At 46.8% G+C, this 14419-nt stretch overlaps 1 protein-coding gene across 1 annotated transcript in view; it reads left to right on the top strand.

The window, feature by feature from the left end:
- The window catches only part of DRC1 (dynein regulatory complex subunit 1), a 32796-nt gene that overhangs the window by 345 nt on the left and 18032 nt on the right, over positions 1-14419 (top strand). Inside the window, exons 2-7 of the mRNA XM_014546652.1 lie at positions 2097-2184; positions 5936-6048; positions 8513-8696; positions 9206-9343; positions 10280-10366; positions 11231-11353. Of these exons, the coding sequence (XP_014402138.1) occupies positions 2097-2184; positions 5936-6048; positions 8513-8696; positions 9206-9343; positions 10280-10366; positions 11231-11353 (733 nt within the window). The remainder of the gene's footprint in view (positions 1-2096; positions 2185-5935; positions 6049-8512; positions 8697-9205; positions 9344-10279; positions 10367-11230; positions 11354-14419) is intronic.

Here is a 14419-nt window from a genome sequence, read left to right as displayed (position 1 = left end):
TGCTGCCAGGGCAGGAGCCCCCTGCAGTGAGGGGCCTGAGTGCCCCAAGGGTGAGAGGGCCTTTAAATTTTTTTTAAAAAAATGTATTTATTTATATTAGAGAGAGGAAGGGAGGGAGAACATCATCTCTTGTTCCAACTATTCATGCATTCATTGATGGATTTTTGTTTGTGTCTTGACCAGGGGTCAAAGCAGCAACCTTGGCATATCTGAACATGCTTTCACCAACTGAGCTTTAACCACCCCGGCCAGGGCAGAGGGCCTTGTTTCTTGATAGAAAACTTTCATTCCAGAAAGTTCAAGCAAAGTATGGGATATTAAAACATTGAGCACACTAGTAAAGTTAAAAACAGAAATAGCAATCCTTTCAACGCTTTCACTGGGAGCCGGGTGCAGCCAGCACTGTGGGCAATACACTGAAATGCGGGTGATCCAGGACCTGCCCTCGAAGGTCTGTCTCCCCTTCCCTCCCAGCCTGCCTGCTTCCCCAAGTATCAATCCAGTGGACCTCAGCTACCACTTCTGCTGGCCTCAGCGCCTTAACTGCTTGTGTGACCCACGCTCATTCCTGAAGCATCTGAGACTGATAGCCTTATTACCTTCAGGCCAGGTTGCCACACCGATCCACTCACAGACACAGTGGACTATCAGAGACGGTAGAAGAAGAGGCACCTGCAGTCCCTGAATTGCTGAGCACCCTCCCCGTGTAACAGCATCATACCTTGTCCTGCTGGTCAGGGTCAGCTGCCCCCCTAAGATGATGACTTCCCTTCTTGTCTGCTGCCCATTGGACACAAGCGGCCCGAAGTCGTGTGGCTGCGTTCCAACAAAACTTTAGTTACTGGGCGCTGAAATGTGAATCTCATATAATGTTTGTGTCCCAAAATTTCCATTATATTTGATTTCCCCCCCTAGATTAATAAGCTTCATTTCTTTTAGAGCAGTTTTAGGTTTACAGAAAAATCAACTGGAAAGTACAGAGTCTTCTCACATACCTTCTGCCCCCACACATGCATCACCTCTCCCACTATCACATCCCCTGCCAGAGTGGTACCTTCGTTACAACTGATGAACCTCATGGGCATGTCATTGTCCGCCAAAGTCCATACTTTACATTGTGATTCACTCTTGGTGTTCTGTGGATTTTGACAACTATATAATGACAAGTATTCACCATTACAGTACCGTACAGAATGGTTTCACTGTGGTCTGCCTATTCACCCTCATCTTTAAAAAAAACCCAACACTCTTAAACATGTAAAAATTATTCTTCACTTGTGAGCCATACAAAAACAGGTGGGTCAGATTTGTTCCATAGGCCCTAGTTTGCCAACCCTGGTGTGACAAATCACTGTGATGTTCTGTGGGATATCTGGATGGTTCTGGCCTATTCGGACTATATTTTCACAGAGATCAGGAGAACTAACATTACCCTGTGTGTATGAGCAGGTATTATTGTCAACCTTTTAAAACCTTTCTAGTCTGATAGGAGAGTAATGATACCTCACAGGGTTTTCAATTTAATTTCTCTGCTTATATGTGAAGTGGAACATATTTTTTAATGTCTATTGGCCATTTGTATTTCTTTTGTGAATTGCCTGTTCACATTCTTTGCCAATTTTTCTATTTGGTATATTGTCTTTTTTAAAATATTGATTTGAAGGAGGCTTTTCTATTTTATAGAGAGCAAAGTTTTTTCAAATATCTTTTACCAGTTTATCCTTTGACTTTCAAGGATAAAATTAAAACATTTTAGGAAGTAAAATCAGCCTTTTTTTTGAACTTTGGCCGTATTCTCTCCCCTTTATATAAATTTACTTATAGTGTTTTAGGATTATGTTTGGGTTTTTTTTTTCTTTTAAACTCTTCTAGAGTACATGCCCTTGACCAGAATCGAACCTGGGACCCTTCAGTCCGCAGGCTGACGCTCTATCCACTGAGCAAAACCAGCCAGGGCAGGATTATGTTTTTTAATATCTAAATTATTAACCATATGGAAAGTATTTTTGTATGTCGTGTGAATTCCCATGGAATCTTTGCATATAGAACTTAAGTACTAGAAATAACTTCAGTTTCTCGATTCTTTTCCATCACAGGGAAGCGCTTGGAGAATATTTAGATGGGAAGAAGGAGAGTGAGGAAGATCAAAGCAAGAGTTATAAACAGAAAGAAGAAAGCAGACTGGTATGAACTGGGCAGCAAATGGGTCTGGACAGTCCTGTGAGACTGAGACTAGATAGCTGGGTGTGATGTCACGGTTTCTGTATTTAGTTATTTTATTTATTTATTTTTTAATCCTCACCCGAGGATATTTTTCCATTGATTTTCGGAGAGAGTGGAAGAGAGAGGGACAGACAGACAGAAATATCAGTGTGAGAGAGAGACATGGATTGGTTGCCTCCTGCATGCGCCCTGACCAGAGCCCAGGCCGGGGAGGAGCCTGCAATCGAGGTATGTGCCCTTGACCGGAATCGAACCCGGGACCCTTTCGTCCGCTGGTCGATGCTCTATCCACTGAGCCAAACCGGCTAGAGCGGTTTTTGTATTTAGAAGAAACTCAGTAGGGATGAAATCTCAATAGCGATCCTATTTCCTGTCTCTAGGCAGAACTGAGTTTGAATCTTTCCCATTGGGGAGCTCTCCAGGAGTGAGCTTTCATATGAAAGTTTCTTGTGTTGATGCTGCCTCTTCTTTGCTCATACACCTGTAATGGCATTCACTACACATAGGATAAAGTCCAAATGATTTAAACTGGCACTCAAGAGCTTGTGTAGTCTGTCCCCATCTTCACTTTGCGATCTTCTCTCCCGTTGTTACCTAATTGGGCCTTCCACTTGGCGAGGCCGATCCACTTGCGTACCTCCAGTGGCTTTGTTCTTTCTGCTCGGTGTCTTTGACCATCTGGAATGCCAAGCTCCTCCCCTCTCCTCTTCTCCCCTCTTCTCCTCTCCCTTTTCTCCCCTCCTGTCTCCAGGTTACCTTCCCAGACTTTCAGACCATCCAAGTCCCAGCCCTTCTAGGAGTTCCTCTGCAAGCCAGGCTGTCCTCCTTTAATTCATTTCATTTTGGATAGTTTTCTGCCCTGTATGACTTTTCAAATGTGTGTGCATGCAGTGTCCCCAATGAAATTGTAAGCTCTAGCCCAGCTGCCGTGGCTCAGTGGTTGAGCTGCGACCTATGAACCAGGAGGTCACAGTTCCATTCCCGGTCAGGGCACATGCCCGGGTTGTGGGCTCGATCCCCAGTGTGGGGTGTGCAGGAGGCAGCTGATCAATGATTCTCTCTCATCATTGATGTCTCTCTCTCTCTCCCTCTCCCTTTCTCTCTGAAATCAATAAAAATATATTTTAAAAATTGTAAGCTCTGTGAGAGTAAGAGCCTCTTTACCTGTGGAGTAGCGCATGGCCTGTACTCAGTAAACACTAAAAAGAAAATCATCAACTGCTCTCCCATGGAAATGGCAGGGCTCCTGGGATATTTAATAAAGGACTTGGAACAAGTCGTTTTTTATTGCTGGAGAAATAGAAACACCAGTTCAAAACAGCAAGCCAGACCTAGCAAAGTGCCACATTTAATTAATTGTAATGTAAACTGCACAGACAGTGATACTGTAGGAAATGAGATATGGGAAATTGCTTACTAAGCTGGCCTGGTCAGGGAAGGTTATGTTTTACATGTATAATCATATCATCTGAAAATGAGTGCTTATCTCTTCCTGTTTAATATTTATAACTTTCAATGGGACGCCTGAAACCTATATCATTTTATGAACTAATGTCACCCCAACAAATTCAATGAAAATGTAAAAAATATTCACACCTTTTATTTCTTTCTCTGGCCTTGTTGCGCCAGTCAGGCCCTCCAGCCTGTTAGAGAGACATGGTGATGAGGAGGTTCCCGTGTCTTGCTCTGGCTTCCCTCTGGGTGCACCCCCGCAAGTGGACTTGCCTCAGGTTCATTCAGAGCCCAAGTTCCCCCTTTAGGTCACTCTCTGTGTGCCACAGAGCCACACATTCCCTGCCCACAGGGTTCTGGGCCTGCTTTCAAGGCCTGCATGAGACTTTTCCAAGGGTCTGTCCTGCTCAGGGCAGACGCCACTGTTGTGCAACCTTTAGGCCTGATGGATGACAAGGGTTCTAGATGGAGCTTGGATATGGTCTGGGAACTCCATATGCCTGCATGTGAAGCCTTGAGTGGTGTAGGACAGAGGCGGGGTGGGAAGAGAATGGGGTGGACTGTAGGCTGGGGGGCCAGAGACCGGCTCTCCCTTAGCCACCAAGTTCTGGGTGGAATTTCTAAATTGTTATGAAGGTGTTGAGGTAGGAGGACAGAGCATATTTTATGAACTGTTTATGACACTGAATTATAATTTCTAAATATTTAGATATATGGTATGTGGACCTCCATTTAAATTCTTCTCCTGGGTCTCAAAAATGTTAGGGGTGTGTTTGTTGGTCTGTTGGTGACTAACATTTTCAGTTTTACTTTGTGACTTGAATACTTGATTTGGAAATTTCTGATGTTTGCATTGTCTGAATAGAAAATAGGAAATTGCACTGAACTACAGTAATTGCTCAAAATTACTTCCTTATGCACGTAAAACCATTTTGGTACAAGCGATAAAGCTGCGGGCATTTAAAAAAGTCAGCAGTACCCAAGATATCTGGGTTTAAGGTCTGTTTTATATTTATTTAAACTGCATTTCAAAATTTCTATAGACTGGCAAGATGAAATAGAGTCTCTGATCATTTCAATGACTTCTTGAGGTAAAGATATTTATAGGTTCCAGGTTCCAAAATGATTTGCGAGTTGGAGAATTTTTAAGTTCCAAAACAGACTTGGAAAACCTTAGGCATAACATAAGGATACCTGAACTTTGTGGTGACATTATGACATCACAAAAATGCCAGGAGTGAAGATACTGAGTGTGGAATTGACAAAGAGGGATTAGAAGGGGCGGTACCAAATGCAAAATTCCTGAGCCCATTGAGGGAGAGGGTAGTGCAGCCAGCTACAGTTCTCTCCTGTATTAGGGCCCCTGTAAAGACCCCCCATAACATTAGCTTAAATGAGGTGGAGGCTTATTTTTCTGCCGCACGTAATAGTCCGGGGCTGAAATGGGGGCTCCTCAAGGTTGGGCCCTCACCTTCTTCTGCCCTTCATGTGCTCAGCATATCGTACTTTAGCGCCACGCTCCAGCCTGGGAGAAGGGGGAGCAGGGCCTGCAGAAGGTGCACCCTTTCCCTCCAAGGCACAATTCAAATGTGGCACATATCTGTTCTGCGTATGTGCTATTGATCAGGCCGTTCTACCTGCAAGGGAGTTTGGGAGATGTGTCTATTTTAGGAGATCAAATGCCCAGCTGAAATTTGGGTATTCGATTACTAAAGGAAGAGGGGAAAATGGACTTGGGAGGACACCTGTTATTGTCTGCCTCACCTCCCAGCTGGGAGTCTCAGGAAGGATCCAGGCAGTGTAGTCACCTGGAGGTCTACTGGGGAAAGCATGTGTACCTAGAGCGCATGCCAGTGTGCTACTCTGAGGATGAGTTAAAGTACATCCAGAATTGCAGAGTGCTATGCGTTTGTAAGCTGTAACATCACAGCACAAATGTCATGATGGAAATGGGCTGCTACATAGATGGTGTTATTAAAAGTCTTAAGGTAAAAAAAATGTAAAATTAAAAATTTTTTAAAAAAGAATTTAAATAAAAGAAAAGGAGAAAAACAAAAAGAAAAGTCTTAAGGTGGCTTTTTGATTCCAGTTTGGGTGGATAGAAGAGTTACCAACAGTTGTGCAAAATGTTTCTAATTTTATAAATTATTTTAAAGTTATAAAGTTATAAACGTATGTATTCCTTATAAAGTCTTATACATTTTATAAGTACATAAGTTCTTTATAAAGTGTGCTAACATTATAAGTTCTTTGTGTTCAGAAATTGGCTAAACTGCTGCTCTATGGCACCGAGTTGGTGACAAATATCCAGGTGGCTACTGACATCAGAGAGATCCACCGGAGGGTTGAGGAAGAGGAGCTGAAGCGTCAGAGGTGAGGGGGAGCCTGGCGGATGTGGAGATGTCTCCTTTGTAGGTCCCTAAGTTCTCCCCAGTCGCTGGAAAGCGGCTTTGTCAAACTTAGTCTAGTAAAATCCTCTTCCCTCCCTCTGGCTTCCCCCTTCCTCCTCCCTTTCTCAAGTCATACATTCCTGGTGATGCGCCAAGCTGTGTAGATATGAAAAGGAGTGAACGCGGCTTCTGGTCTTGATGTCTAGTCCACATAGACATGGAAACACCCAACCGTGATTTGTGTCAAAGTGAAGGTTAAGTGTAAAGAGTCGTGGACACGCAGATGAGGAGGCCGCTGATTCTCTCTGGAGAGACGGTAGAGGAAGCTCTCCAGGCAGTGACACCTGGGTTGGGCTGCACAGGATGAGTGGGAAGTGAGGAGTGGGCACTGAGGCCGAGGGAACAGCTTGGGCAGAAGCATAGGTCACATGACATGCTTGGGAACGGCATGATAGCAAAGGACGAATGGCAGGGGGTTGGGGGACGAAAAGTGGTGAGGCTAAGAAGGTCAGGTGGGCTGACCGTGAGAATAACCAGACCCAGGAACATCTCAGTGTCATGGACACTGTAGCAGGTGTTAAAGAATAGCAAAGACTCCACGTTTGAAGCGCAGAGGGTCAGAGGGATCTTGGGAACTCAGGCAGACCTTCAGCTCCAGTCCTTGGCAGGAAGGCTGCCGTGCACACCCATCTTCCCAGGTCTCAATGCCTAGCAATCTGTAGTTCAATGAGAAGAGCAACCACCATGTTCGCCCATCTCGTCGGATTCACACACAGTATGATTTTAACAACAACGGATTTAGTTGTTCAGCATAAGTAGTTCCCTCACTGGCAACTTTACCACCTTTATTATAATAATACAATTCGTGATTTTATTCTTGAAACGTCCCACTGACTGTCACGGGCTGTACCAGGAACGGCACTGGCTGATCCCCAGCAGTCAGCTTGGGAAAGGCCCCAAGTGCCAGACTGACGGGTTAGGTTTCGTCCTGGAGCCGCTGAGGAGAAATGGAAGCGTTTAAGTGGCAGCGTTACAAGATAAATGTGGATTTTAGAAAGATGACCCGATGGCTGATTCTCAGTTTTTGAGGAAGAAATTCAGTTGGGTCCATATGTGTGTGTGTGTGCTTAGCTTTACTAAGTGTCCTCGCTTGGAAGGTGGGAAGAAGAAAGGGGATCACAAGATGACTAAGTTGTGATTTCTGTCCTTCAGTGGGTTTGCACATTTCTTTGGAGATGGTCTCATAGACGTGCAGTCTGTTAGAGTAGGGACTGAATCTCTGGCATATGCTTTAGACCAGGCGTCCTCAAACTTTTTAAACAGGGAGCTAGTTCACTGTCCCTCAGACCGTTGGAGGGCCGGACTATAGTTTAAAAAAAAAACTGTGAACAAATTCCTATGCACACTGCACATATCTTATTTTGAACTAAAAAAACAAAACGGGAACAAATACAATATTTGTATTTGCATGTGGCCCGTGGGCCGTAGTTTGAGGACCCCTGCTCTAGACCAGCAGCCGCCAACTGGTGGTCCGCAGCCCACTGGTGGTCTGTGAGGTCTGAAAGGTTGGTGACCGCTGCTCTAGAGCCCGTTCTCAGAAGGGGCCTCACATCTCAGCCCCGAGGCCTTCCTTCAATCCAGGCCCATCCTCAGTATAATCCATCACCTAGTTTCTTTGGAATTTCTGGAAAGACCATCCCTAGTTTCCATTGCTAACATGGAGTTTCCCTATTTGTACATCCCGCTGGACATTTGCTGGTGGTTTGGGAGAGGAACGGTCAGGCACTCGAGGTCACTGTTGATAATGACAGTTATCGTATGAGGAGCCTTTGTTAAGTGACCACTGTGCTGAGCATCATCTTATTTGATCCTGACGACAGCCATGTGAAGGTGGACACGGTCATCCTGTCCATTTTGTGGATGAGGAAAGTGGGGCGGCCGAGCTCACGTAACTTGTCTAAAGTTGAGCGTCAGTTAGTAGCAGAGCCAGGGCTTGAACACAAGGCATGGAACTCCAGGAACCAAGTATTGAACTACTGTGTGTCACCGTCTTCTTACTCACAAGTAGGTGACCAACTGACTCTTAATCCGTATGTGCGTGTGTTTAGCTTTACTGTTGATCTGTTTTTGTTATGTGTCACTTTGTTTATTTGGTCTCAGTCACTTATAGTCAAGCATTAAACTAAAAGATTTCTCAGAGCCTGGTGTGGTCGTGGGTGGGTATATCAGGAGGTAGTGCTTGGTACCCAGCCCTGTTTTATAGGGTCTGGAGGACCTGCCTGCGCTGTGGGAAGGCAGCAGCGGAAGCTGAGCTGGCATGGCCTGCGTGTTTGTGTTTGCAGGCTTGAAAAAAGCCCTGTTTTATAGGGTCTGGAGGACCTGCCTGCGCTTCGGGAAGGCAGCAGTGGAAGCTGAGCTGGCGTGGCCTGCGGTGTTTGTGTTTGCAGGCTTGAAAAGCTGGAGAACGAAGTCAAGACCAGCCAGGACAAATTTGATGACATCACCGCCAAGTGGGAGGAGGGCATACACAAGAAAATTCCCCAGGAACTGTGGGAATTGCTCAACTCCCAGCAGGTGCACTGTGCGGGGCTGATAGAAGATAAGAACAAGCTCATCAGCGAGTTACAGCAGGCAAGAGGCCCGGGTCACTCGGTGCCGGCCCGGTGGGGTCGGCTGGGGGCGTATAACTGGGTGATTGGTTTGCTTCTCCTGAATGAAAAAATGTGGAGGCCTGACCTCAGGCCTCAGGATGCCTCACAGCTCAGGCGAGCCACCTTAGCCAGAAGAAAAAGCTGAGTAGTCATTCTAGAACGATTGGCTTCCTAATAGGAACCTGTATGTGTGTAGTTAAGGGGTGGGACTTAGTCTGCAGTGGGTATGTTCCCACGGTGGAGCCTGGACACCAGTGGCTCAGCGGGCACACCTGGGCTTTCGGGGACGTTGCAGGGACGTTGCCTCAGCAGGAATGGAGGCTTTGATCCTGGGCGGCCCCTTCAGAGCTGGGCCCTGAGCCAAGCCTGCCCACCCGCCCGCAGCACCCCGCAGCCACCTTCTCCTTGTGCAGCTGTGATTCCTAGTGGTCACAGATGCTGAGGAGAGGGGTCTCCGTTTGCGGCCAGCCTTGGACATGTCTTTTCTAGGAGTTAAAAATAAAGGATGACCAGTACGTGAAGGACTTGAAGAAGCAGTCGGAAGACATCTGCGTGCTCCTGGAGCGGATGGAGGAGCAAGTGAAGACTGTGATGAGGACCTTCCGCCAGGAGCTCAACCACATCGAGGTGACGGGGTGCAAGGCCCGCTTTCTGCCCGGGGAGGAGGGCTGTTCTGTCCTCACCACCTAAGGAGGGGCCCAGGGATCTTGGTCCTCCACTTCCTGTCTCTGCCCTGGGCTTTCATGGGCTTATTTACTCATCTAACAAATATTCATCAAGCATCTGCTGTTGCCAGGCACAGTGCCAGGGGCTGGATACAGCCATGGACAGAACAAGGTCCTGGACGAAACCTATGCTCTGTAGGGGGCAGCTAGACAGCAAGCAGACACATTGCTAAGCAAATAACTTGACAGGTGGTGATAAGGGCTTTGGAAGAATATGAACCTGGGTAAGGGTGAGAGCAGTGGAGGAGGGAGCCTAGTGTTGCATAACCGTTATTGATCTGATTTGTTTATGATAGTCAGGGATGAGGGATGGGAAAGGGGAATGAATGCCTAACAGGACTCAGGAATCAGTACTTGGAGTGAAACATTAAATTGAAACGGGGACTTAGATCTTTCCAAAGTGAAAGGGAGCCAGGAGGAGGCGCCCCTCTCTCTTTGTATTCTTATAGACTCATTTCTGCGGCCCAGGTCTCCTCGTGAGCTCCAGGCTGCCGGGGCTTCACGGGAACCCAACCACAGCACGCACCAACCCTAGGCATGGTTGCATCGGATGCCAGGGTTTGCCCTGCGACTGCCAACAGGGGCATTGGCCTCCCTCCAGCTCCCTGCCTTGGAGACTGATTCAGCCACAGGGCGGTTGGCACATTTCCTCTCTAAACTTGTGTGAAGGACACGCTTTATAACACGAATTTCCACGCAGCTCCTTCGGCAGTCCTTTGGCCCCGCGAACCTCGGCGTGTCTGCCTTGGATTTGTGTGTGGTTGGTGTGGGCTCTTGGATACTGTGGGACCTGCCTACGCCGAACGGACACCAGAGCCCCTTTCCTTCTCGGTTGTAGAAAGCATTTGAGGTGGAGCGGCAGGAGCTCCTGTCCAGTAATAAGAAGAAATGGGAGCGGGCGCTGCAGGCTCACAACGCCAAAGAGGTAGGTGGGGGCGGGGAGGGATGGGGGTGTCACGGGTGGTCCGTGCAGGCTGGGCGATGTCTTCTGTGACGGGATAGCTGGCCCGGTGTAGCCTGGGGAGGGTGGCCATGGCGGACGGGCAGTGCTGCTCTTCGTGCATCGGTGTGGCCCTGCCGGGGGCCCCTACCCCTGGCCGCGGGGCCACCTTGGCGGCTCGCTGTGGTTTCCACGGTCCTGCCACTTTCTCCCTCCTTTGTTTCCTGGGCATCTCTCTCAGCCAGGGATATTTCTGTGGCCCAAGAAAGTGCTTTAAGACACATTTTCAAGGTTGCGGGGCCATCACTTTATTTCAGAAATGTAAGGCACAAAGAAACAACTTGACCAAGGTTCACAGGATCCTTTTCCTCTTTTTTAAGAAATACAAACATCTGCCTGCAGGGTCTGTGCTTAACTTCCCCCCCCCCCCCCCCCCCATTTATTTTCCAGTTACAGTTGACACACAATATGATATTAGTTTCAGGTGCACAACACCGTGATTAGACATTTATATACCTTGTGAGGTGGTCGCCCCATAAGTCTCGTACCCCCTGGCACCGCACAGGAGTTATGACAAGGTTGCTGACTGCTCCCTCCACTGTGCTTGACATCCCCGTGTGCTTAGCTTCCTCCTGGAGCATTCCTCTTGGAATTTCCGGAGTAAGGGCCCCGTTGAGCAATTCAAAGCCTTGGGCACAGGGGCTTCTGAGCGCCAACAGATCCCTTGGGAGTCCTGACACTTGCAGACGTGCCCTGTGCCACACCCGTCAGGCCCCTGACGGACTGAGCCGAGACAGGGACTGGGACAGGGACGGGGCCTGACTTCCCCTTGTCTTCCCCTGCCTTCAGCTGGAGTATCTCATGAACCGCCTCAAGAAGGTCGAGGACTATGAGAAGCAGCTGAGCAAGCAGAGGATCTGGGACTTCGAAGAGTACAACATGATTAAGATCAAGCTGGAGCAGGACGTGCAGGTACCACGCATGCCTCAGCCAGAGCAGGCGGAGAGCCCCGGGAGCCCTCATCCTCGTCTGCCAGTAACATTGCCGAGTGGCCCATTGAGCAGGTATTTGTTGCTGACCTGCTTTCTTTTGCACGGCCGTCTCTGAAGGCACTCACGTGCAAGATCCACGTGAAGACGTGCTCTCTTCAGTAAACTAGGGGAGAACCGCCAAGATGCCTAAAGGGGTCTGGAAAGCATGAGCCACGGGGAAGCACTGAGAGAATTGTGCATTTTAGCCGAGCAGAGGGAAATGTTAGCCGTGTCCCAGGGCCGAAACTAGGCCAGTGGCCATCTAATGAGTGTCTTCCATATTCCAGGCCGGGGAGGCAGTTTCTCTAATCCTTACATTAATAGGAAAGGGAGAAATCACTAACAGCATCTTCTATGCCCGAAAACTGAGGCTCGGAGACAAGGTCCTTATCAGGTGAATGGTATCCCTGGACTCAAACCCTGTTCTCTCTGGCTCGATAGCTGGTGTCTTTGCCATTATTCCAAACAGCCCCCTGACTGGCGGGTGGACGTTGCTGTAGGGCAGATTCTGAGTCACCCTCAGAACTATCCGATGTAGAAAAGGTTAGCCCTCCAAACGGAGTCCTAGATCTCGGAGAGGATTCAAAGGCGGAATGACCGTCTGTCTTCAGTGGGACGGTCCCTGCAGTGGGAAGGAGCTTACACTTTCTCGTTTCTAAAGTTCTTTCCAAGTCTAGATCCTGTGTTTTAACATCAGTTTTAAAGAGTACATCTGCAATTACATTCAGATGCAATACGATTTCATCTTACTGTTCAAGCTCGGTCTATTCATTTCAGTCTCCACTAGAAAAGCATGTTAGATGACAGTTTTTCCACATAGCCTTTGGTAGAGTTTTAGTTCTTACACCTCTTGTCATTTTACATGAAGAAGTGAAATAAAAAGCCCCATTAGACTACAAATATTTTTACCAGTCTGGAGAATTTTCCTTGGCCTTTCTCATATTAATGTCATGGAAATGAGAGTTACTGACAAAGAACAATAGAGTCTGTAATAGAGCAGTACTATTTGTGTGGGCTGCATACATTACACTTTTTAATGAAAATGGCTATTGTTAAGCTTTCTGAAGTTATCTTGGTAATATGATAATTTATGTGGCAAAACTATGCCCCATTGACCTCAAACAGAAATAATGGAATGTCATGTTCTTTTGTTGTTGTTGTTGTTGTGTTTTTTCATTTGTGGTAAGAGCACTTAATATAAGATCTAGCCTTTTAGCAAACTTTTAAGTCTACAATATGGAATTGTTAACCACAGGCCCCCTGTTGTACAGTAAATCTCCAGAACTTATCCCGTGTGACCAAAACTTGGTATCCTTTGACCAATGCCTCCCCATTTCCCCCACCCCCAGCCCCTGGCAGCCCTGGTAGCAAGTTCTACTCTCTGCTTTTATGAGTTGGACTATTTTAGATCCCACATGCAGATCTTTCTGTGTCTGGTTTATTTCACTTAGCATAATATCCTCCAGGCCCATCCATATTGTGGCATATGGCAGAATTTCCTTCCTTTTGTCAGGCTGAATAATATCCCATTGTATTTATAGGCCGTGTTTTCTTTATCCATTAGTCCATTGCTGGACATTTAGTTTGTTTTCACATCTTGGCTCTTGTGAATAATGCTGCAATGAACACGGAATACAGATATCTCTTCAAAATCCAGATTTTAGTTCCTGTGGGTGCATACCCAGAATTGGGACTGCTGGGTCAAATGATAATTCTATTTAGCCCTGGCCGGTGTTGCTAAGTGGTTAGAGCATCGGATTGCAAACTGAAGGGTCACGGGTTTGATTCTAGTCAAGGGCAGCCAATTGATATGGCTCTCTCACATCAATGTCTCTCTCTCTCTCTCTCTCTCTCTCTCTCTCTCCCCCTCTGCTCTCTCTCCTTCCCTACTCCCTTCCTCTCTCTAAAATCAATGGGGGAAAAAATCCTTCAGTGAGAATTAACCAAAAAAAAAAAAAGAAGATAATTCTATTTTTAATTTTTTAAGGAGCCTCCGTATTGTTTCCATAGTGGCTGCACCCATTTACATTCTTACCAACAGGGTACAAGGGTTCTCTTCTCTGCACATCCTTGACACTACTTGTTTTTCTTTGTTATTTTGATCATAGTCATCCTAATAGGTGTAAGGTGGCATTTCATTGTAGTTTTGCTTTTAATTTCCCTGATGATTAGTGATGTTGAGCACTTTTCGTATACTTATTGGCCATTTGTATGTCTTTGGAGAAATGTCTGTTCAGGTCCTTCACCCACTTTCTAATTGGGTAATTTATTGTTTGCTATTAAGTTGTAGGAGTGGGACCTTGTGTTCTTAATTTTTAAATGCTTGACCAAAACCAAAACCTTCTGGTACATGGGAAGATTATAGGGGTGTGGAGGTGAGGTAAGACTAAGGAAGTGAGGGACAGAGGGGCACCGAGCCTGGGAGACCTGGCAGTCCTGCTCCCCGTGTCTGGAAGGACTGATGGTGAAGTGTGGGTATGTGGGGGGCAGGCCGATGGTGATACTCAGAGTGGGAAAGTGTGTGCAGTTCCCTGCAAAACGGATCTTTCCTGTGTTAGAATGGAAACCAAGAGTACGCTGTACCACATTATCCCTTTAATGGGAGAATATAATCAGACCAGAGACTTCCCGTATTGCAATGCATGATATTTTAGTAAATTGGACTTAGTCATAGTGCCTCTTAGCCGCCCGCACCTTCACTGGACATTAAAGTCAAGTAGCATCGATCTTTGCCAAGTAGATGTGTCATGCAGCGCAACATCACATTTGATCTTCTTAACTAATTCGTAAAACTGTTTCAGTTCTGAAATATGGAACTAGAGTGTGTGCAAATTACAAACATAGAGAGGCTCCAATACACATGGGTTTGGTTTGATGGGTAAAGTAGAAGAAAAAAACAAGAATGTGTACTTTTCAAGTGCTTACTGCTAGTCAGGTCACATTATGGTGAGCAAAGAGAAGCCCAGAAACATGGTGCACTCTGCCCGCCCCCCCAGGACTCCATCCC

Source organism: Myotis brandtii, unplaced genomic scaffold (assembly GCF_000412655.1).
Source record: "Myotis brandtii unplaced genomic scaffold, ASM41265v1 scaffold454, whole genome shotgun sequence".
Taxonomy (NCBI): domain Eukaryota; kingdom Metazoa; phylum Chordata; class Mammalia; order Chiroptera; family Vespertilionidae; genus Myotis; species Myotis brandtii.
This window is presented reverse-complemented; position numbering and strand designations above follow the sequence as displayed.